The sequence below is a fragment of the Panulirus ornatus genome, chromosome 1, assembly GCF_036320965.1.
Source record: "Panulirus ornatus isolate Po-2019 chromosome 1, ASM3632096v1, whole genome shotgun sequence".
Taxonomy (NCBI): Eukaryota; Metazoa; Arthropoda; class Malacostraca; order Decapoda; family Palinuridae; genus Panulirus; species Panulirus ornatus.
In genome coordinates this window covers 70,561,150-70,586,149 of record NC_092224.1, presented here as the reverse complement: position 1 = coordinate 70,586,149, position 25,000 = coordinate 70,561,150, and the positions used below count along the sequence as shown (strand labels likewise).

General features: G+C 47.5%; 1 protein-coding gene across 5 annotated transcripts in view; it reads right to left on the bottom strand.

The window, feature by feature from the left end:
• The window catches only part of LOC139749449 (atrial natriuretic peptide-converting enzyme-like), a 1,171,820-nt gene that overhangs the window by 380,420 nt on the left and 766,400 nt on the right, over positions 1-25,000 (bottom strand). For 3 of the 5 annotated variants that reach the window (XM_071663354.1, XM_071663333.1, XM_071663362.1), the window contains one exon: positions 11,039-11,158. In XM_071663354.1, the coding sequence (XP_071519455.1) occupies positions 11,039-11,158 (120 nt within the window). Of the gene's footprint in view, positions 1-11,038; positions 11,159-20,410; positions 20,812-25,000 lie in introns of those variants that run through there. The other 2 variants (XM_071663343.1, XM_071663370.1) reach the window with 2 other exon arrangements.

The window sequence follows — 25,000 nt, the reverse complement described above, 5'->3', positions numbered from 1 at the left end:
GAAAACTCGTCGGGAGGATAACCTCCCTTCATTGCTCAGGAAATCCCACGCTGAAACTGACCACGCTGAAGACCCTTCGCTAATGATGGTGACGTAGGTCGTGTGTGTGTGTGTGTGTGTGTGTGAGGTGCCGGGCACTGCCGGGATGCAGCCTGCATGTGCCCTTTGCCTCGCTCGCTCGCCGCAAATTTAATTGAACCTTTTGGTGCTTTGGCAAATGAAATTTGTGCGCTCGACCGCCTCGGTTCAACGCTGTAAAAGTAGACCGGCTTGTCTGACCCCCTCCCCGCTGCGCCAGGTCAAAGGGCGAGTCTTTAGAAGGCTCTCATAATTATGCATGGAGTACAGTTTGAGCGCAGCGACCAGACAGAAATTAGGACCGGGAGAATTTAATCCATTGCTTCACTTGTCCTGGTCAGATACATGGTAGCGGGGGGCCACAGTCCTCCACCAGTGCGTTACAGCCTCGTCCTCCGGTGCGACAGTCACCAGACGAAGGCGTCGAGGTCTGCAACCGTCACCAGACGCAGGCGTCGAGGTCTGCGACAGTCACCAGACGCAGGCGTCGAGGTCTGCAACCGTCACCAGACGCAGGCGTCGAGGTCTGCAACCGTCACCAGACGCAGGCGTCAAGGTCTGAGACAGCATGACGCCCTGGAGGAATGGTGATCTAGTTATGGGGTTTGTGGTGTGCAATAGTTATCGGGGCCTTAATGTGTGCGACAGGTCATGACTTCGTTGTGGTGGCATGTCGTACGGTATTATGTAGTTACGGCGTCGTGGTGTGCGAGAGGTGTGGTCATGGTGGTTTGCGCTACTCGTCCAGTCATGGTGTGCGACAGCTGTAAGACTGTCGTGTGATATGAGAGCCGTTTCGTCACGGTCTGCTACAGGTCGTGTTGTCGTGGCGTGAGAAAGTCATGAGGTCGTCGTGTTATGGCGCGTTACAGGGAATGGTTGTGGTGTGTGTCGTCAAGGGCTGTGCCACACCCCCAACAAACCTCTTAGCATTACCACGTCAACACTCCAGCACTCCTCTCCAACACCCCACCACCGCTCTCACCAACACCGTCATCAGTGCTCCACTACCAAACTCCACCTACAGGCACCTCCATTATCATCCCTCCAACAACCACCCACAATCCTCACCATGACCCACTTCACCACAAACTACCCATCAGTACCCACGTACGACATCCAGTCCTATACCACTAACTACCCTATCCTAACGAGCGATCACTACCCCCATCACCAGCACCACATTACAGCCTCCACCAACCACCACTATCCCCACCAACACCACGTCACTACCCCCACCAACATCCTACAAAAATCCCTAATCATCACTTTACCGTCATCTTCCAATCCTAATCAGTGCTTCCCTCCTTACCCCAGCACCACATCAGCAACTCATTCTACTGGCAGCCCCCACTAACAACCCACCACTACCCCCACCAACATCCCACTACCAACATCCCGGAGCCACTACCCCCACCAACATCCCACTACCAACATCCCGGAGCCACTACCCCCACCAACATCCCGCCACTAACATCCTGGAGCCACTACCCCCACCAACATCCCGCCACTAACCCCACCAAGACCCACTTCATCGCCACTACTGCCACCCCGCACCTTTAGGTGGGTAAAAAGATATTCCTGGTTCCGGTCAAGTGACCGACCGTAAATTTCCCCGGCAAGTCAAAACATTTTACCCGCCCTGTTGGGGGGGGGGGGGGGAGTGGTGGATATATCCGATATTTCACCACGTGTTTATACCAGCACACACGAGGGAGGAAGAGGGTGGCATCCAGCAGCGTCTTGAACCATAGGTATGGCGCTGCCTCAGGACCCACCTAGACTCCCGGGAAAGAGAAACACAGCTCATGAAGGCTGGCAGACAGGCTCCTCCTGCCCTCCTTCACTACACACACACACACAGTCACGTTCTACCCTAACACTGCCAAGAAAGCAGAAGTCATGTCCATGAACACGAAATCTTCTACTTCATTAAATCAAAATGGAGCATTTCCTGCGTTCTGTACACAGTATGGTCAGTTATCTTACTTGTTAAATCTAGAAAATATAAAGTGTTGCATGTTTAAGCAACAGCTTCTGTCATGGCCTGGGTAAACCCAGGCTCTCCAAAGCTGTTCATGATGACTGTGAATAAACACAGCTGATGTAGCATGTGATACCATCTTGGGGTGTTGCGAGGGGATCATGAGACTTCCTCCCACCTCTGGCTGGAGTGAGGCAGGGCCAAGGCTTGGGTCCCACACTGTTCAGCTCTGCCTGCACAATGTATAGGGTCGGGCGGTAGATGTTTACGCAGTGCACACCGATGAACGGGGATGATGTCAGGTCTTGGGCATTCCTACACAAGGAACATCTTGAAGTCTTCAGGTCAGCACATCACTTCAATCAAAACAGGAATCTAGTCTGACAATCGCCAGGGAGGAAGCAGAGTCTGGAAGCGCGAGGAATACAGGTGGTGTGTTCATTAAGTTCCCTGCGACGACATCACTGTTCGGTGTCTTGTAACCAACTCGTAAGCCAACAGCTGACGCTCCAGTCACTTTAGAGGTGCTGTGTCATAACTCTCAACAGACATGTTATGCTGGGAAATACCTTAATCTTTGAGACCAAGACAACAAGGACAAGTACGTTTCCCCACCATACAACTGACCAGTACAGAGTTCTCAGCCCCCAGATAACGGCAAGCACCTACGTATCTACCATACTAAAAACTAGTGAATGTGACGGCGTCACACCAGCGGGTGTGCGGCAGATGACGCGTTCTAATCACGTGACTCCTCATACCGCCACTATGGACGGCACCAGAACTCAAGACCTCCCGACGGGGTACGCTCCTGGAACCGCTACATCAGGAATTACCGACGGTTGCCAGCGGGGCTTACGATCTCCCGCAGCTGTGGGTGTGTGTGGCCATTCGGGAAGGGCTCGGGCACACGTGTCGGCCAACGTTCCACACTATAGATACCGAGGAAAATGAGGAGAACCACCGGACTGCAGGTGTGGTCAGGAGGGACGGAGAGCCACCTATACCTGGCTGGTTGTGCAGCTTTACTTCCCCTCTGGGAGCTTTTAGTGTCATCTTTCTCTTCATATACTGAAGCGCTGTCCGTGTTCTTACGATGGCCTGGCACTGGTCGTAAAACACCATCAAACATCCTGCCCCAGTTCCTTTCCGTGTGATGCGAGTGTTACGTGAGTCGATCTGTATGAGCAACAAAGTCTTTGCCTCGTCTTACGTCGTTTAATCCACAACAAAATTTTACGTAACAATGAAAACGGCAGATTTCCCTCATGATTCTTCTTTTCCCACTTAACACAAAGGATCATAACGTTTCATTAACAGTGCCATTGATTCGCTTCAAATGGATGGACATGGAACATCTCTCAAGTGATGCAGAGGGTCGAGGGCGAGCCAGCCATGTCGAGAGGAACACAGGTCTCCTGGTTGGGGCCCCTGGCCACATACACGAAGCCTGGAGGTGAGGCTGCGTATGGTACACTGACGACAGCTGCTGCGTCGTGTCTCCAGGACTTGACGTAAAGGGTAATAGAACCATGTCAGCACCAGAGCACGACCTTTCAGCACGACGGTACGACCCCTGAACAAACAGGTGCAGTCCTTCTATGATGGCCAGGACATCATACCCAAAGGGTCGTACCTCCGTGCTCAAGGGTCCTACCGTCGTGCTCAAGGGTCGCACCGTCGTGTTCAAAGGTCGCACCGTCGTGTTCAAGGGTCGTACCATCGTGCTCAAGGATCTTACCGTACTGTTCAAGGGTCGTAGCGCCGTGTTCAAGGGTCGTACCGTCGTGCTCAAGGGTCGTACCATCGTGCTCAAGGTGTCGTACTGAAAGAGCTACCTCTACAACGCCTACATAAATCTGGCTAATTTACATCCATCTTCTCTCACACTCCATACATCATGATTCTGTTACTTTGCTCCAGTCATGAGAATAAAAAGACACTTATTTTCTACTAAGCCTCGAAGCATCTAGCTTTCCAAGCTGCAGGCATCATGTAATGACGTAAAAACACCAGACTATCATAAGACAGGCAGTCAGGTTTTCCTACAGCAAGCACCAGCTCTCGAGACAACCTCAGGGGAAGAGCAAAAAGTAGTAGTGGACCCAATCCCACACCTCAGAAGAAACCAACATGGCTCAGTGTGTTTGGGAAAAACGATGTTCACCTTCAAGTGTCCGAGAAAGTGTTCGCTTAAAGCATGAGGCAAAAAAAAAGAAAAAAAAAAGAAGAAAAAAGGTGTTCACAGAGCCCTGGAACGAAAAAAAGATGTGGGTGTGGGAAGTGCCGCAAGCTTTACACCAAAATTACAGCAGCAGCAGCAGCAGCAGCGGCGGCCAAGAGCAACGCTTCCAGATATGGATTAGAGGCAGCAATGACTGTGTGAGCAGAGCTGGCTACGTGCCACAGCGTGTCTGTCTCCCTGGCGTTAATCATGTGCCTCTAGAACCATGAGTGGCATCATCACCACGAGCATGACGGGTCCAGCACACCAGGCACGTCATTATCCTGGTAATGATATCAATCACAGAGGTGGCACATGGTCACTCACCTCCTGCAGAACGTGGCTCTCACACCCCCGTCCGGCGTCTGCCTCTACTCCTGCTCCTGAAGCTTATTGTTGCTTATATCATTAGGTGGACAGTTAACTAATCTAATGGAAGCAATATATATATATATATATATATATATATATATATATATATATATATATATATATATATATATATATATATATATCTTTGTAACTGGTTTTGTATGTGGATGATGGAGCAACTGGGACAACCTTGCTGTCCTGGGTCGGGCTGGTGCTGGTCTTGCCTGCCCACACACGGACGACCTGGCTTGCTTTCCCATTTTTTGAAAACCGTTTCCCGCGTTTGCGAAGGAGCGTCAGGAACAGGCGAAGAAAGGTCACATCTGCAGACATCCATTCTCTAGCTGTCATATATAATGTATCGAAACCACACCTCCCTATCCAAATCCGGCCCTACAGACCTTCCCATGGTTTACCCCAGACGTTTCACATGCCCGGGTTCAGTTCATTGACAGCACGTCAACCGCAGTACACTATATCGTTCCAATTCACTCTATCCCGTGCATGCCTTTCATCCTCCTGCATGTTCAGGCTCCGATCATTCAGAATATTTTTTACTCCATCCTTCCACCTCCAATTTGGTCTCCCACTTTTCCTCGTTCCCTCCACCTCTGACACACATATCCTCTTTCTTCGTCAAATCACTCTCCAGGTCTCTCTTGCTTTGCAAACCACCCCGACCCACACGTACACAATATGTATATATATATATATATATATATATATATATATATATATATATATATATATATATATATATATATATATATATATCCTACCTTAAGCTACATACCCAATGTACTGATCAAACCTGAGACAAGGATGAGGAGCTGTGTTGACTGTGGACCGGCTGCCGCAACCAGGATTCGAAACTATGCACTCGACCCTGGACGGCCCGCGAATGCGTCACGGTCAGCGACACGAACCACTGCACTACGGAGGTCCATATTTAATGTGTATTGCAAGACAGTCCCAAGGTTACTAATGACAGAAAGCAAAAGGAGGTACATATAAACAAGTAGGAGCCATGTTCCCAAGTGAGGTCAAGTAACAACCACTCCTCCTGACCCAGGCCGTCCGCTGCCCGACAACTCAGTGACCATAAGGCAAGACAAGGTCGTATCTATATACACCAACTTGAGGCCCTGCCAAAGACACCAGGCAAGACTTGTTTTGTTACCGCACTATGAGCTTCTCTCTGCAGTTAGCTTTGCATCTTCTCTTCACGGGAGAAATGAAGCACTGATGGTCTGTTCCTTTATCTCACACTATGTTCCTCGTGCTGTCTCGCAGATATAACGAAATCTTCTCCAGCTTTATTCTCTGGTTTCGTATTCCAACCTTTACGCTCTCTGGGCGAGGGTAGAGGACCTCTTAGCAGAAGCGTAACTCATATTCTCCTTCTACAGAAAGCTCGACCAACTCTATCTATTTTCTTTTTCCGAGATGTTCGGTGCATACTTAAAATGTTTGTGGGTATATCTGCCGCATCACAAACTTGGGCTGGGGAACACGTTAAACGTAATGTTATCCCTGGGAACTGTCAACACTTGCACGGCAATCTAGCAGATTGATACAGCAAGATCTTGCTCAAATCAAATCACACAGACACTCCTTCACGGTGGCCACTGCCAAGGGGGGCTAGCCTAGTCTGTCGTTCCAGCTCAACTCCAGCGACTGTTCCAGTCCAAATGCAGCAGCTGTTCTTTTCGTACCATCACACTTTAGGAGACTTCCTTTTACGGATCTTTATTTCATTACCAAAGTGAACTCTTTGTGTGAGTTTCTGTGAGAGATGTGACCTACTACATCACAGGACAGTTTCTATACAGATCTTTGTTTACCGTTTTCGTTTGGAAGCCTCCGTAGATGGCGAGAGGAATGTCGCGCAGTTATATGAGCGTATCTGAAGGCGAGTTTGATCCATGGACAGCATGTACATATCTCCTGCTCCAGGTGTGTAAGCTGGTCTTGTCCTGCTGGCGGGGGTGGTGAGTCAGGTGTTGGGGACACTGGTCTCCGTGTTTACATAGCTGGCTCCTCTCTCCTCCGTGCGCCGAATCATTCCCTGACCACGCAAACCTCATTTCCAACTCAGATTGGTTGGTCCAGCTTTCGTTTCCTCGCCTGTTTTATGGCTCAAAGAGAAGATCATCTTTCTAGGAAGTGTCATGTTTGTGCCCCAACACCCCGGCTCTGACAGATGATATCACTCGCTGCCTCACTCGTGAAAGTAAAAGCATTTCGACTTGCGTATCATCTTTTGCCGGCGAGTGATCGCTTCCGTACCCGTGTATAATAAAGACATTGTTTCTCAGTGTGGTCTTATGCACAGACACATGTGTGGCAGCTGTTGACGGGAGCCACTAATGATGTGCTAGTTAAACCCCCCCCCCCCCCTCTCTTCCCTCGCTCCGCTCTACTACGATTGTGAAATTGATAAAGTTTTTATATCTTTTAGCTTACTTTACTGACATCCAATGATCATTCGTTATTTTAGTCATAATGTATTCTCAATCCTTCTCACACCAGACACTTTTTGTGCTTGGGAGATTAACTGTGGTTATTAGGTAAATAAATCTAACTTACTATATTTTCAATGTAAGTTATGTGATGTGTATTACGGTTATTGAGGTTAATTTCCCATATCTCGCGTGACATTGCCATTTTCTCCCCATCAATACAACACACCTACGTGAGAGGGATCCGCAGGATGCAACAACAACTACATGATCCATCCTCTTCTTCCAGACTCTGCACAGCCACTGCCACAGTGGTATTACGTTACGTCCAACACAACTGAGAACTTGAGTGAACGTCTTACTCAGTTTTTCACCGAGAGAGAGAGAGAGAGAGAGAGAGAGAGAGAGAGAGAGAGAGAGAGAGAGAGAGAGAGAGAGAGAGTGAGTGTACTGCTCACCCTGGCAGAGGTTCCTCGCTCTATGCAGTGTAGGAGGTTCCAGTGTGTCGTCTGGGTGGGTGGCTAGCGGGCGTGTGTTCAACAGACAGTACCATCATATTTCCAGGCTACCATACCCCAGTGGTCGTAACGTTATGCTCAAGGGTCGCACCGTCGTGCTCGAGAGTCGTGCGACGTACTCAAGGGTCGTACCGTCGTGATCAAGGGTCGTACCGTCGAGCTCAAAGGATCGTAGCGTCGTACAAACATAAGAACGACCCAGATCAACCCCCGTCCCCCACCGTTGTCGTACTGGCTGAGCAGGGGGTAGCTAGGAGAGGGCCACGGGTGCACCAGCCAGCAACCTGCACTTGTCAGAACGTTTAAGAATTATTGTGACTTTCATCTCGGTTGTGCTGGTTCCTGGTGTGGGTAGCGTGAGCAGAGAAGCCAACACCACACAATGACCAGGCAGCTGCAGGGGGGGGGACACCACGCCAATCTTACGTTATTATTATGAAACTATAAACGCATTCCTCTAGCCAATGAATATATATTAAATTATATTATATTATGTTATATATTTTATTACATCTACTCAAATCTTATATATATATATATATATATATATATATTATTCGTTTTTTTTCTACATATTCTCAATTTCCCGAGTTAGCGAGATGTAGCGTCAAGAACAGAGGATTGATCCTCAGAGGCAAAAGTCCTCACTTGGCCCACGCCTCTGTTCCTTCTTCTGGAATAGTAAAACAGGAGTACAAGATTACAGCCCCCACCCCAACCCCTTTTAGTCGCCTTCTACGACACGCAGGGAATACGTGGGAAGTATTCTTTCTCTCCTATCACTTTGCATGATATATATATATATATATATATATATATATATATATATATATATATATATATATATATATATATATACATATATAACTGCACCTGGACGTCTTTCTACAGGCTCCAGAAGCCAAGTCTGCGCCACTTCCAGTAGCAGGAAAACGTGGACTCCTCTGGAGTTACAACTTCTTTGACGAGACTGTACTTACGATGGTCCAGCCTCGCTGATGATGACCTTCCACCTGCGGTGTAACCTGGAGTACGCTGAGGCCGGTACATACCCATTAATAGATCTATCTGCCTTCGCGAGGCAGCTTCAGGAACTCACGAACAAAGGCCTCATTTGAGGACATCCAGACCCTCGCTGTACCATGCCAGGTGTTACCCACACCAGCACCCACCATCCACGGTCAAACTCCCCATAGACTAATCCACGAAAACCTTGACCGTGATGTATAAGCCCTGGCTCAGCTCAGTATCGGCACGTTGCTCACTATCTACCACATTTCTCTAAATGTTTCACTCCGATACACGATTCTCCACTTCTTCAGTGTTAAGGGTCTGATACCCTATAGTTTTCTTACCCTTTATATATATATATATATATATATATATATATATATATATATATATATATATATATATATATATATATATATATATTCTTTTTTCATACTATTCGCCATTTCCCGCGTTAGCGAGGTAGCGTTAAGAACAGAGGACTGGGCCTTAGAGGGAATATCCTCACCTGGCCCCCTTCTCTGTTCCTTCTTTTTGGGGAAAAAAAAAAAAGTGGTTGGAGATAGTGCTCCGTATCATTTGTCTATGAGTTTTTAAAGTCTTTATATTCTTGCGAGTCCCTAAGGGAAGGAAGCCTGTGCCTGTATATAAGGCCTTTGACGAAGTGCTGACGCTTCGCTCTCCCTTCCTCATGGCACCTTACAGGACCTACCCCTGGAGGTGGAGAGCGAAAAGATAGGCAGCCTCTTACAACCACCCACCGTCTACACTGACTCACTACAGAGGCTTGCAAGAGCAAACGAACTTTACGACACCTAACAGGCAAGAAAACGAATCAATTCCAGGATGTATAACAAAATTATAGTATACCTATATTGTTGCTTTTCAAACTAGTGTAAAAAAAAAATTCCTTAAAATTCTTGTTTTGGCCACAAAATACTACAGTGTTCCGCAGGTAAGAGAGATACATTAGAAACTGCTTTCACAGTAGTGGGTCGGTCTATTGTTTATTGTTAAACGAACACTAGCGGAAAGTGACGCGTGGGGAGAGGCAGGCTCACCACAACGGGTCCAAACTGGGGAGAGAAAAAGCTCTCTCTCTCTCTCACACACACACACACGCCCCAATACTGCCCGTCGCACCCCTCCCAGGAGTCCCGCGCCCACCTCTCTAACCTGGACTGTCTCTTCTTTGTACTCGAGCCTTTCACGGTCGCTCCACTGTCAAGTTTACATGGAGGCAGAGCTCAGCGGCCAGCGGCTGACTTCTTGTACTTTAGCTATCCAGCACAAAGCTACGACCAAGATGGTAATGATAGATAAAGAATTACTCTGTTAAAACATTTCCAACACACAAGAGACACGAAGATCTTTCTCGTGCATTGTGATGTGGGTTTATACCGGACAGTGGGTGTTTTGTTGGCCCCACGCTCTTAACTGGGTGGGGCCAGCTCCACTGTAGCCTCAGTGGGTGGGGGGCAGCTCCACTGTAGCCTCAGTGGGTGGGGGGCAGCTCCACTGTAGCCTCACAAGGATCCTGGCATAAACCTGGACTTTCACTGACTCCATAAAAACCATGATCACACCCAAGTCCTCTTATCTACTTTCATTTCTGAGATTCTTATTTTTACCCAAGTGACTCCGACAGCAGCTGAGAGAGAGAGAGACAGACAGACTCTCACTCTCAGCGATACACACTTATAAACGACACACTTTCACACGAGCCACGGAAGAAGAAGAACATCGCCAGGTGTTGTTCCCGAAGTCATCCCCCGGGCTCGTCTACGCCTGGGGGACGATGGAGACGTCCAAGAATTATCCACCACTTTGTGGCCGGCTACAGCGGCGTTCACGTTAGTCTGCGGCAGACACACACACACACACAACCGATGGCCGGCCGGCCAGACCCATCCGCCGTCACTGTCATCTCCGTAACACTTCTGTACGTGTTACGACAGCTCGTCACAGTCAAAGGTCTAAGGTTCACGTGGTCTTCCCCATGTTCTTCATCCTTATGATAACTAGACGCCACAGGACATAATAATACACTCACCGTCACCTTGCTGGATCTTCACCACCCTGGCCACTCCTCACCACACCAGCTCACCTCACCCGTCGTCCGCAATACCATACTACACGGAGTGGGGAAGGAGGAGTGAAGATACCACTCATGTCCCTCACTGTACTACCGCTGCTCCTTAACAGACCTCAGGCACACAACTCGTAATTCACGTCGAACAATGATACCGCCCTTAGGGCCCTACACCTCGCAAAGATATTTGCCCACGACAGAAGAATAGTCATCTTCATGGACGAACCACTGCGTGCCCTAACCCAGGTTCGAGTCCCTACACCGCCACCAACAACATGGGGAGAGAAAGCAACTCACATCGAAGTCCGGAGGGGCGACATCGCTGCTATTACTACTGCTGCCCTTGGCCCTGAAGGTGGACTGGGGGCCAAGCACGATCAGGCCCTTCCTGATGCCCGAAGCCATGGCAAGCGACGGCTACAGACAGAGCACCAAGTCAGTAATACATCCCGCGGCAAGATACAGGCGCACTCCAGTGCAGCAGAAAAATAATAATCATTAATGAGAGATAAAGTCCATTGACCTGGGTCTGCCACCTAAGCACATCTAAGCACACAAAAGCAAGCATTACAAAGCAGGATGAGAATACATAAATATATACACACAAACGCTAATGCAAAAGCATATAAAAGTATATATTTACAAAATGAAAAGAGCACATGAAAGTTATACACATGGCTGAAGAAATTCTACTCGTCTTAGTACCTTCAAAAGATCACCATAGGGTAAATATACATTCTAAAAGATAATCCAAACAGATATCAATGGGGAGGATGTTGCATGTACTCAAGACAATAGAATTCCTTCCTCTTCTTCCTCGCGAGATAGTACAAGACTAAAATGACGCAGAAAAAATATAATAAAAAATAAAACTATGAATATGTAAATGAGGCAAGAACAACAGAGCAGTACCACTGCGGGGGAAGAAAATGGTACAATTAAACTTAATGATCCTAACACTTACTCAGGTGGATATACTGAACCTGGTGCTGCAGCTGGAGATACTGAACTTGTGCAGCTGTTGTATATACTGAATTTGTGCAGATGGATATACTGAACTTGTGCAGGTGGATTTGCTGAACTTGTGCAGGTGGATGTACTGAATTTGTGCAGGTGGATGTGCTGAACTTGTGCAGGTGGATGTGCTGAACTTGTACAGCTGTTGTATATACTGAATTTGTGCAGATGGATATACTGAACTTGTGCAGGTGGATGTACTGAACTTGTGCAGGTGGATGTACTGAACTTGTGCAGGTGGATGTACTGAACTTGTGCAGGTGGATGTACTGAACTTGTGCAGGTGGATAGACTGAGCATGTGCAGCTGGATACAGTAAGCGTGGTATAACTGAATACGCTGAACCTTTGTGCAGCTGAATATACTGCAGCGGGAGAAAGACTGGAACATAAATATCTTTTCTTCTATTTTTTTTCTTGACAGTAAAGTTATTGTGTGAACAGCAAGTGAAAGTAAAGCTTGATAATTGAACGGTCATGGAATGTTCAATGTTGAACAGTAAGTATAATCAATTGTCGAAGTAGAGTGGGAGGTTTGAGCCGCCAGTAAATAACTGTAGAGAGAACAAGCGTGGGTTTATATACAGTAAGGGGAGTTAGACTTTCTACATAAACTGCACAGGGCGTTTTTAAAGTAGAGTATAAGAGAAGAGAATTCCCACATAAACTGCAAGGGAAGTTATGAGATTGCCTACATACACTATATGGGGGAATTAGGTCTTACAAATACTGTAAGGGAAAAATAGTGTGGTTACATAAACTGCAAAGGGAAGTTAGAGTACCAACACAAACTGCAAAGGAAGTTAGAGGCTTGTAATAGTGACCACAAAGTTAAAGCGGCTGTATCATATACACAAAAGGCGTTAGAGTGGTTACTTAAACTGCCGTAGTGGTATAAGTCGAAATATAAACTGCAGGGGGAGTTAACTTGCCCTGATGAAGAGGTAAGAGTGTGTGGAATCAAGAATCGTAATGCCAATAAAGCGTGTCTCGATATATCATTCAGGCAGTTAGCGTACACCTATAAACGGTTTGGGTGGTTAGCGTGCCTTCATAAACTGTAGGGGCAGTTTGCACGCCACACTAAACTGGTTTCTTTTTTATGGAATGGCTACACCTAGCTGTAAGGGCCACTATCCGGGCTGTTTATGAGTCTTCACCAAACAGGCCAACATGTACACCTACCACTGCGCAATGTCCCATCAGAACGCTCAGGTTTAAACTGCGCAGTTTTGTCCTGAACAATTACAACCGAGAGGAAAGACTGAGCGCAGGTAAACGAAGAGATGGACGAAACATTTTGCAACATTTGTACAATCATTTCTGTACATCAGTGGTAAAAGAAGACACAGCTTCTTACGGTGCACATACAAAACACAGATGACAATTAGATAATAAATTAGATAAAAAAAAAAAGATTAATGGGAATCCTGGACGTGGCAGTTGGCCCACACCCAACCCAGGTGTTCATCCTCCCCTAGGGCTGGTCGATATATGGGTACCTGGCTCAGGCTGGTGTGTGTGTGTGTGTGTGTGTGTGTGTGTGTGTGTGTGTGTGTGTGTGTGTGTGTGTGTGCACGCGCGCGCGCCCACATAAGAGTAAAGACAAGGTAAATATATATACAAAGTTAAGGCACGAGGCAACATTCTCTCCCTCTGTCTCTCCCCACAACACACAAAAATGACCAGAAATAATGATCAGAGAGAGAGAGAGAGAGAGAGAGAGAGAGAGAGAGAGAGAGAGAGAGAGAGTGGGGGTAGGATTGCTTCCAGCTCCATCACCACCCACACCAGGCGCTTCTGTTCTTCTTAATGTGAGTTGGTGGGTATAATGCTTTCATCTAACATGCTATAGTGCGTATATAACACATCTAACATGCTACGATGCGTATACAATACATCTAACATGCTACAGTGCGTATACATCTAACATGCTACAATGCGTATATAACACATCTAACATGCTACGATGCGTATACAATACATCTAACATGCTACGATGCGTATACATGTAACATGCTACAATGCGTATATAACACATCTAACATGCTACGATGCGTATACAATACATCTAACATGGTACAGTGCGTATATAACACATCTAACATGCTATGCTACGATGCGTATACAATACATCTAACATGCTACAATGCGTATATAACACATCTAACATGCTACGATGCGTATACAATACATCTAACATGCTACGATGCGTATACAATACATCTATCATACTACAATGCGTATATAATACGTCTAACATGCTACAGTGCGTATATAATAATCTAACATGCTACAGTACGTATACAACACTCTGAATACTGGATCTACATTATACACGCAAATAATTCATTTCAGTGTACGGGAGGCCCAGGTTTAAAACCCTATGTTATCCGGGACAGATGTTTGTGTCAGTTGACAATACATGGCCACTACCTCCGTCAATATGTCAACCAGGACTGGTGCCGTGTGTGTGTGTGTGTGTGTGTGTGTGTGTGTGTGTGTGTGTGTGTGTGTGTTTTCCTTAACGAATATGTATAATTCACAGAAAACACTTTGAACCATCAGGTAGTCTGTACACAGTACACAAATGTCCTCATCATTCCCTTAATTCATCGTGTGTTGTTAACACATGTCCATTAATCACACTTTACCATCGGTCAAGACTTCAGAAACATCTAGTTATTTACGTGCTTATATTGATCACCGGTAGGAATAGCATATTACATCGGTCGCTTGTAACATCGTTCTATATATATATATATATATATATATATATATATATATATATATATATATATATATATATATATATATATATATATTGGAAAGGATCACAATTTTGCGCGTGATCAAGATATTCCTATGAGTCCACGGGGAAAATGAAACACGAAAAGTTCCCAAGTGCACTTTCGTGTAATAATCACATCATCAGGGGAGACACAAGAGAGGAATATAACAGTCAGTTGATATACATCGAAGAGACGAAGCTAGGACGCCATTTGGTAAACATATATATATATATATATATATATATATATATGACATCTGATAACCTGATAACAATCATATCACAATACTATGACAACCCCAGTGCAAGAACAAACATACAGCACTACATTACACCACTGGAACAACGGCTCAGCAAAATACGTATCTGTATCTGCACAGAAGCCTTCCATTACCATCTCAACCCACACAACAGAGAATAATCCAGGCCCAAGGCCTCCAGTCACCTTGGCTGGGCAATCATCCCCAATGAACACAAACCAGACTAGTATAATATTGTACGACACACACACATACATGATATTCACTCACCCCAACACCAGTGATACTGATATGAGAGCAACACAAATTACTGGCACCTGATTTGGACAAACAATTCATCCGCTCCACTCTAAACTATGCCTCACCTTGTCTGCCACCCTTCCACAATCAAGTATAACAAATCGGTAAATCACACAAAATATAACACCCAGAATAATTAATGGCAGCTTAGCAAACACAAATATTCATCAAAACAGAATGAACTCTGGATCCTCCCACCACAATCCCACCTCAACATGCTGGGCACACAATGCTTTGCACTATCACTCAGACCCCACCTAACCAAGCCACTGTATACCTAACCACCTACTCCCCAAAGCAGATATATATATTAAGACTACCCCTGACTAAAACCCTAACTACCTCTACGCGCACACATGAACTTACAACCTCGCCTACACCAAGAAATGGTCGGATAACCCATTAGCTGGCCCTTTCAATGCATTTACACGTCTGTCAATTACTACGTAATCTAACAATGACCGCTCATACCCTCCCCAACGCCCCCATGCATTCTTATGTAGTACGTCCCTTCTTCCCAATAACAGTATTGGTAATCACAAGTCCTTCTGCAGAACACTGACAACATTTCTCCATTGGGTAACCCATCCCACCAGCTACACGCTTAAGTGCCATATCATCTAATCTTGCAATTAAATCACCTGTTAACTGTGACTCGATCTCTGGCATCTATCTCGAGAATGCAACTCACTCACCTCCTCCTAAGGCACCCCCCGTCCCAACCCCCGTCTTCCTCATGCCTCTCGTTACAAGGTGCATAAACACGATCACCCATCCCCGGGCAATCCACTTTCATTTCCTCATGCATCAGTCTGAGGCTAACGTACTTACATTCTTTCACACAGTCCTACACCACATGCACCAGCAGGAGTGCCACTCCCTCTTCTGCTCTCGCCCTCACACTAATCCCTGAGTCCAGACTATGTCCATTGAATGTTACCAAAGCATCATTTCCCCTTCCCCTTGAGATTTTAGTTTCACTTAGAGCCAGAACATCCAGGCTCCTCTCTCCAAACATACTACATATTTCTCCTCTCTTTTCATCTAGGTCATATTCAAGGACATTCAGACATCCATGCCTGAGCCTTTAAGGAGAGCATCCTCACTTGGCTCTTTGTTCGTTTCATTTTTCGGATATCGAAATACATGGAGGGTTGCCAATCCCGCTCCTTGAAGTCACCTTTTATGAAATGGGGAATACAAAAGTGGTGTTACATATACCCTAACCCTGGGTTTAAGGAACAAATAGGAACATCAGAGAGGGGAGTAAACGAGGGAGTGGCGATGAGGTGAGAAGAGAGACTATTATGAAGGACTGTTGAATGCGTTAGATGATAGTGTGGCAGATGTGGGGTTATTTTGGACACGGAGGTGCACGGAGCGAGAGAGTCACGGTCAATGGTTTGGTGGGAATATCTTTGCATACCTTGCGTAAGAAGCGTGGCAAAGAAGCTGGAGTGGATGGGGCTGCGCGTAAATCTCTCAAGAAAGGGGAGTTACAGCGTAGCTGAATGGTTAGACAGGAATGCCTGTATACTGCCATTAAATATAGGCACGGGGGATAAAGGGAATGGTCAATAACCAGAGGTCTCAGCTTGTTGAGTGTACTTTATGGGAGAGCGGTGGTTGAGAGGGCGGTGGCATACATTGGGTATCAGACTGGAGGAGGATCAGCGTAGTTTCAGAAGTGGATGAGGATGTGTGGATCAGGTGTTTGCTTTGACGAATCTGTGTGAGGAATATTTAGGGGAAGAGAAGAATATGCATGTGGTATTCTATGGATCTGAAGATAGCGTACGAGAGGGATGACAGCCGCTTTGCGGAGGGTGTTACGAATACATGGTGTGGGAGGAAAGCTAACAGAGGCAGCAAATAAGACGTGTGCGAGTAGGAAGAGAGGATGGTGAGCTGTTCCAGGCGAAGGTGGGTTTGTATCAGGGATACATGATACTACTGCGACTGTTTAAGCTGTCTGTGGATTGGGTGGTGAGGGAGGTAAATGAAAAGGTCTTGGAGAGAGAGAGAGAGAGAGAGAGAGAGAGAGAGAGAGAGAGAGAGAGAGAGAGAGAGAGAGAGAGAGAGAGAGAGGTGGTAGTGAGAGAAATATGTATGAAAGAGCTGTATAGGATGTGCTGAAACGGCTTACATATAGGAGGAGGATACGGTAAGAGTGGCTGACTACGAGGTTATATATATTTTGTCAAAGGGGACATCCAAGAGGAGACGGAAGGATGGATTAGTGAGTGATGCTTTGAGTGATCGGGGCTCGACCATTCAGGAGGGTGAAAGACGTGCTTGGGATAGAGAGAATTGGAGCAATGTGGTATACAAGGGGCGACGGGCTGTCAATGGGCTGAACTATGGCATATGAAGCGGTTAGGGGAAACCATGGAATGGTCCGTGAGGTTGTGCAGTCGATGGAAGGGATCTGGTTTAGGTTGCATGATGCATGACAGCGAAAGAGCAGATGTGAGCGAATGTGGCCATATTTAAGTCTGTTCCTGGGGCTATCTCGCTCACGCTGGAAAATGTGAACAGGTGTGTGTGTGTGTGTGTGTGTGTGTGTGTGTGTGTGTGAAAGGCCTTCCGTCACACACACACACACACACACACACACACACACACACACACACACCCAGGGCTACTCTGCTAATGAGAAAGGTCAGGTCATTTCCGGCCTCAGCGTCGCCTGAAACGCCAACCACCAGCTCGTCTCAGACTAACTAGTTTATCAACGACTAGGATGGGTCGTGCTTAGTCTTATCTGCTGCAGACTGTCTTGTTTAACGACCAGCCACCTGGACGACCAACCTCCTGGACGACCATCTTCCTGTATGACCAGCCACCTGGACGACCAACCTCCTGGACGACCAGCCACCTGGACGACCAACCACCTATACGACCAACCACCTGGACGACCAACCACCTGGACGGCCAACCATCTGAATGACTAACCACCTGCACGACCTGACCAACCACCTGGACGAGTAAGCACAAGGGCGACCAACCACCTGGACGAACAAGCATTCTGGATGCATAACCACGAGGACGACCGAGCACCTCCCTTACTTCTGATGGTGATACAGATAACGATTCTCTCCTGCTGTGGCATCACTTGGTCGACCAGAATGTCACCTCTTCTTTCCTGTGTATGACTGTACGACTGTAACCCTACCTGTATACAAGCGGTTGTGTGTATGCATGTAACCCTACCTGTATACAAGCGGTTGTGTGTAATTGCTCATTAACGTACGAGAAGGAGGAGGAGGAGGAGGAGGAGGAGGAGGAGGAAGTTCTGCACTCGCGCGGGGGCCTCATCTCTTAAACGTCCTCAACCATCAATTTGCCATTTAAGCTTGTCCACCGTCCACCAACCTTACGGTAAAACGGCCATCACCCTTCACGCCACTACCAACAAGCTGCCTGACCAACTGTGGTACAACCTCATGAAAGCCTGGTCACTCTCGACGCCCTCCCACTGACCCTAGTAACCAGGTCAGCCCGCTGCTCTCTCCTCACTATGATGGACATAATTTGTACCCCCTCAGCCCCTCACTGTAGCTCTGTTCTCTTGATTCAGGTGACATTATTAATGCCCAGCCCTGGAGTCGGTCGCTCACAGATCAATGTACTTCCTTGGGTAGAGTAACTACATTCGAGAGGCATCATCCACTTGTGTGTGGAATCAGCAATTTGTGTTCATGTCCTCACAGATCGAGGAGAGAGTTTCACACTCGTGTGTGTGTGTGTGTGTGTGTGTGTGTGTGTGTGTGTGTGTGTGTGTGTGTGTGTGTGCTTTTAAAATACAAAAATCACTAAAAAAAGTTTCACTCTTATACTAAGATTCATTCCCGGTCACAGGCATTTATTCTGTCCTTTTACATCTCATTATGAACAACGTGAATTGATGAACCAGACTTGCAGGTTCAAGCTCCTTGTCCCACTCACTGAACAACCGCGTCCATCTCCAGCCGGCATTGGTTCTCATGTGTTATAACAACAGTGTTGTGGATCACCAGGGTGGGTAGGGGACGATGTGGGTGAACCAGGGGTCAGCACAGAGGGGAGGGTTGTGGGTCAGGATGGGTGGTGGGCAGTGTTGCAGGATATCATAATGCTATATTGGTGTCTTTCTCACATACACACACACGAAACCACACAACGACACCATCTGGCACTGAACCCTGGCTCGCCAGAACACGTTCATTGCACCTCAGTCAGTTGGTGAGTGTGCAGATGGACGGCGCGCCGCTGGTGTACCACCTGCCACACGTGACAGTATGCATGTGGACCCCACTGATGTAACGCCAGGCCACACGTGACAGCATGCAGGTGGACCCCAGTGATGTAACGCCAGGCCACACGTGACAGCATGCAGGTGGACCCCAGTGATGTAACGCCAGGCCACACGTGACAGTATGCAGGTGGACCTCAATGATGTAACGCCTCCGGCACGTTACAGTGTGCAGGTGGACCCCAGTGGTGTAACGCCTGGCCACACGTGACAGTGTGCAGGTGGGACCCCAGTGGTGTAACGCCTGGCCACACGTAACAGTGTGCAGGTGGAGCCCAGTGGTGTACCAGCAGAGCACACGTGACCAACGCAGCCAGCATCACAACGCTTCAGCGACCCACTCCGTCAGGCTGCCAGTTAAGTACCAGGAAGTAATTAATGAGTGAGGGGCAACACCTCCCTTGGAAAGGTTACGTTCGTATGCCGTGATGGTAAAGACACACCCAGTGTTATCGTAATACTGGTGAACACTACGTTGCAATTCATGACGCATTCACCCACAGAATGGCGACACCTTGTGTGAATGAACGCGTAATGAATTAATTCAAAATCAATAAACCATCTCTGAATGTGGTCGCGAAATTCTACATCTCTCTAGCCTTGTGATCCCGCTAGGGAAGTCTCGCACAGTCTGATCTGAATATGATCTCGAGCAATGGTTCCAAATGAAGACGAAGTATCTTAAGCTACCCATCAAAGACACGAGCCAGGTACACACACACACACACACACACACACACTGGTTGAACAAATATAGACTGAACAATGTATTTCAGCGCAACTAATTTACTATAAGTTAACAGTGCTGAAATGAAAAGTTGTGCCCATGAAATTCAGGCCAACTCATCCTCACTCTCCATCACATACGACTTATTCCCACACTCCAACATCCGGTACACACCACGATCAGCGTGGACATGTGTCCCTCCCTCATCACTGCACAAGTGGCAGGTGAGTGAGGCTCAGGTTAGTGCAGACACACGTCAGGAGGGAGAGGTGAGCTCTTACCTTGTTACTGTGGGCGACTGCCTCTCTCGTGATCAACAGCTTCTTAGAAAACCTCATGTTCCTCTCCCCCGACAACCCCAGCTGTCCTCCGGTTCTCCAACCCCTGTGCCACAGGCGACGCTAAGGGGCGGTTGTGGTGGGCTGTGTTGGCACTGTGCAACCGAGAGCAAGACCTGCTAGTAATCCGTGGGTCTGCCTCGTCCCACTGTGTGAGAAAGCCTGCCGGGGAAAGGGTCCCAGAGGTTACGACACTATAAACACACTTTTCCTGCCAGTCACGGTAACGACACGGGTGTTTTTTTTCTCCTCCTCTTGGTGGCTATTCACGTTACGTGCACGAGAGTCCAGCAGGCCAGGAAGGGGCCCCCGACACCACCCAAGGTTTGTTAGTGTGTGTTGAATGAAGGCCGGGGGTCCTGACGCGCCGCCCACCGCTTGCCAGCGACCACTCCCACCAGCGAGCGGACGCCCTTCCCCTTGGTCGCCGACAGCTATCGCCCGACCTTGACGGAGTTCACTCTTGTTGTTAGAGAAACCGTATATCTTGATATCTAACACTATATATATATATAGGTTCCTGAGCCACCTCCTCTATCACTCAACACTTACATTACTCAACTGGTCATTCATGTGAGGAGTGACCCATCGTATGTATTGTGCTTGTACTGAATAACGCGAGATTCTCACCCTACCTTTGTAACTTGACACATACCCAACTACATCGTCAAACTGTGTGTGATCAGGTATACCTAGAGCTTGATACTGTCCCGCCCAGCGTCGAGGTCAGTAAGTACAGTAACGGAGCCAGACTACTAACTACACTTCGCTCCTCGAACAGCCGTCCACGTTCTGGATCAATGTTTTACGTAACTGTAGTGTGGAGTTGTACGCATGGTCAACACCGTCACCAAATGGCTTAATATCTTGCTCCATTCCCATCATCCTCACAGGTTGTATGAAGCACACTTTTGCTTTCTCTTCTCCCCACCCAGCTCGGACACACACACACACACACACACACACACACACACACCGTGATGTCCTCCATAGTCTGGGGCAAGTTGGTCCCCCTCATCAGGAGTTCTCAAGTTCCTCAAGTACCGGTGCAAGACCGACCCCGCAGTGACCCACCCACACCTGTCCATGATCATGATGACTGGTGATGATGGTGATGATGACGATGGTGATGGTGATGGTGATGATGATGATGATGATGACGATGGTGATGGTGATGGTGGTGGTGATGATGATGATGATGATGATGATGATGATGATGATGATGATGGTGATGATGACGATGGTGATGATGATGATGATGGTGATGATGACGATGGTGATGGTGATGACGATGGTGACGGTGATGATGATGGTGATGGTGATGATGATGATGATGATGATGATGATCATCATCATCATCACGTTGTTCTGTAGGTTAGTCACTGAGACACACTATGATCCTGGGGGCAGGCAGGTGGAGCCCTTAGCCTAACACTGTTGCTCTGATGGTGCCAAACCTCACCACAGACACCGTAGTCTTACCTCAGTAGGTTCTTACACCAGTACGAAGTATATGACCACCTCTTCGCTCATGACTACGCATGACGGGTCGTGGGACTCGATCATGGAAGCCCTACCCATCTGATTACCTCCACTCCACCACTTCATCTTCGTTCAATATAACAACCGAAGTTTGACTCTGTTCCCTCGAAGCTCATAACTGTCTGGTGCGATTTCACAGGCAATAAAAAGGTAGAAATAATAATAATAATAATAATAATAATAATAATAATAATAATAATAATAATAATTCCCGTTTCTTTTTCTCTTTCAAGCAAAAGTGTTTCTCTGCGAGACAATTTTATTTCTGGGTCACATTCATTACACATCTATTACCATGTGACAACACATCAGATCTCGTAAAGTCCCTACGGTTAACAGAACCAGTGAAACAAAAGAGCTTTCATTTTCCTCCAGACTTCCACCTTGCGCTGGTTACTTCGTCATCCAACCACCTCACCTACGAGGAGGTGGTGCCACGCATAATTCATCCAGACATCCGGATCATCCTCCCCTCCCTCATCTGTTCATCCGTACCGGGACAGGTGTCCAGCAGGTGCCTGGTGAAGTGCTCTACGCATTATTCACTGGGGGTCCTGAACTGACTTTCAGGGCCAGCTTGGGGTCATGAAGAAAGAGCTTTGCTAACCCAGACAGGTAAGGAAGGGCCCAGGGATCTCATGTGAGGTTCGACAGTGTTGACGAACACATGTGGACGCCTCCACAACCTCGCTATTTTCTGTGAGCAACGAAGCAGGTACGAGTCGTCCAGCCTCTAAATATGATGACCTGGGATTAAGATGACCTAATTATTTCACGCCACATTTGGTCACACATCACGTTGCATGTTCAGTGATCATGTGGAGGTGGTGTTACACATGACACGCCCACCACCGCTGCCGGGCGAGACCAACCACCTGTTGGTGGTGGTGGTGATGGCTGGTCGAGTCATCCAGACAGCTGGGAACGCCAGGTTCATCCTCCACTCCCTCACTTTTACTTTCCGTTATCTTCAGAATGCCAGCTCTACTGACCAGCTGAGTTAACCCCTGGATGATGACGGGTTGTGTGTGTGTGTGTGTGTGTGTGTGTGTGTGTGTGTTGCTCGCTGTTATTATTTTTTCCTCCCTTGGAATTATGACTGACAATCGAGTTTGTAACCAAGAATTGCACCGTCGAGATTCATGAAGGAATGACGCGAAACGGACGGACGATCTCTCTCTCTCTCTCTCTCTCTCTCTCTCTCTCTCTCTCTCTCTCTCTCTCTCTCTGGACATTCGAAATCCAGATGTGCCCTACGAACACGCCTTACGAACGCTGCCGCTCTGTTTTACCACACACCGCCCTCCGGTGCGAGTAGGTCTGTTATCGTGTGCCAAGAGAAAGCAAAAGCGAAGAAGAAAAAAATAAATATCGCGTGTCAGGAGAAAGCAAGAGAAAAAAGGAGAAAGAGAGAGTTCAAAGCTCTGGTTCTTTTACAGAGATATCAAACAATTACGTCATGACCTTTACTGACAGTAGTTTGGGGCGACGGACAAGCTATTACCACCTTCCCGCAACAAGGTATATATATATATATATATATATATATATATATATATATATATATATATATATATATATATATATATAGTGTGTTGGAAATACGAGAGGCCATTTGCAAGGTCAGAGATGTGGTCCAGCCAAGTTATGGCAGCGGCGCCCGGCCGAGCACTGGACACCCCAGTGTTCCGGGGTCCACTTCTTCTGCTTCATAACTCGTTCTGGACGAGTCAGCTTAACCTGCTGGGGATCTCTTGTTGTTCCAGGTAAGTGAGGGTCAGTAACCTGCCCAATGGGGCTTTATCTCGCCTCCAGGTAGTGTGCAAAAACGGTGAGATGTAATGCCTTATCTCTGGAAAGGGTACAGATGGAAATGAGTGTAGAGCAGTGTTGAAAAAGGGGAGAAAAAAAGAGTGCATCATTAGATATGGCAGTGACAATATACAGTTTTTCACCCTCAAATGACCTCCATTACTTTAAGGGTGGGTGGGCAACGAGCCCTTCACCATCGTAACGACTGTTCACCCGGTCGTGGAGCAAGTGTCCACATGAACGTGCAACGCTGGGCTTCAGGTGGGTCGGGTACCACCTGGAGGGCGCGACTAACGAGGACGCCAGGCAGGTCTCGGGAGGCCAGCTGGACGGTCCTCGTCGTCCCTGGACAGCCTCGCGCAATCACCATGTCTCCCGCGGGATAATGAAGGTCAGCTTCAGGTCATGACGTGACCAAGGTCACAAAGTGTTCATGTGATCATGATTTTTACGTCGTCTGATTCTGTAGGTGTGTAGCAGTTCATGAGTTTCCTATCTTCAACACAATATGTCTGCCACTATGCCATCATCAACACAATATGTCTGGCACTATGCCAACATCTTCAACACAATATGTCTGCCACTATACCATCATCTTCAGTTCAACATGTCTGGAAATACACCTTCATCTTCAGGACAACATATGTGGCACTATACCATGACTGACGTGACCTTGACGGGTTACGTCAAGGGTTAGGCCAAAGGTTAAGCCAGAATTTCCAAGGGTCGTACCGTCGTCCTCAAGGGTCGTACCGTCGTACTCTAAGGTCGCACCGTCGTCGTCAAGGGTCGTACCGTCCTACTCTAGGGTCGTACCGTCCTACTCTAGGGTCGTACCGTCGTCTTCAAGGGTCGTACCGTCGTCCTCAAGGGTCGTACCGTCATGCTCAAGGGTCGTAACGTCGTCTTCAAGGGTCGTACCGTCATGCTCAAGGGTCGTAACGTCGTCCTCAAGGGTCGTACCGTCGTCCTCAAGGGTCGTACCGTCATGCTCAAGGGTCGTAACGTCGTCCTCAAGGGTCGTACCGTCATGCTCAAGGGTCGTAACGTCGTCCTCAAGTGTCGTGCCGTCGTCGTCAAGGGTCGTAACGTCGTCCTCTAGGGTCGCACCGTCGTCCTCAAGGGTCGCACCGTCGTCCTCAAGGGTCGTACCGTCGTCCTCAAGGGTCCCACGTTCAA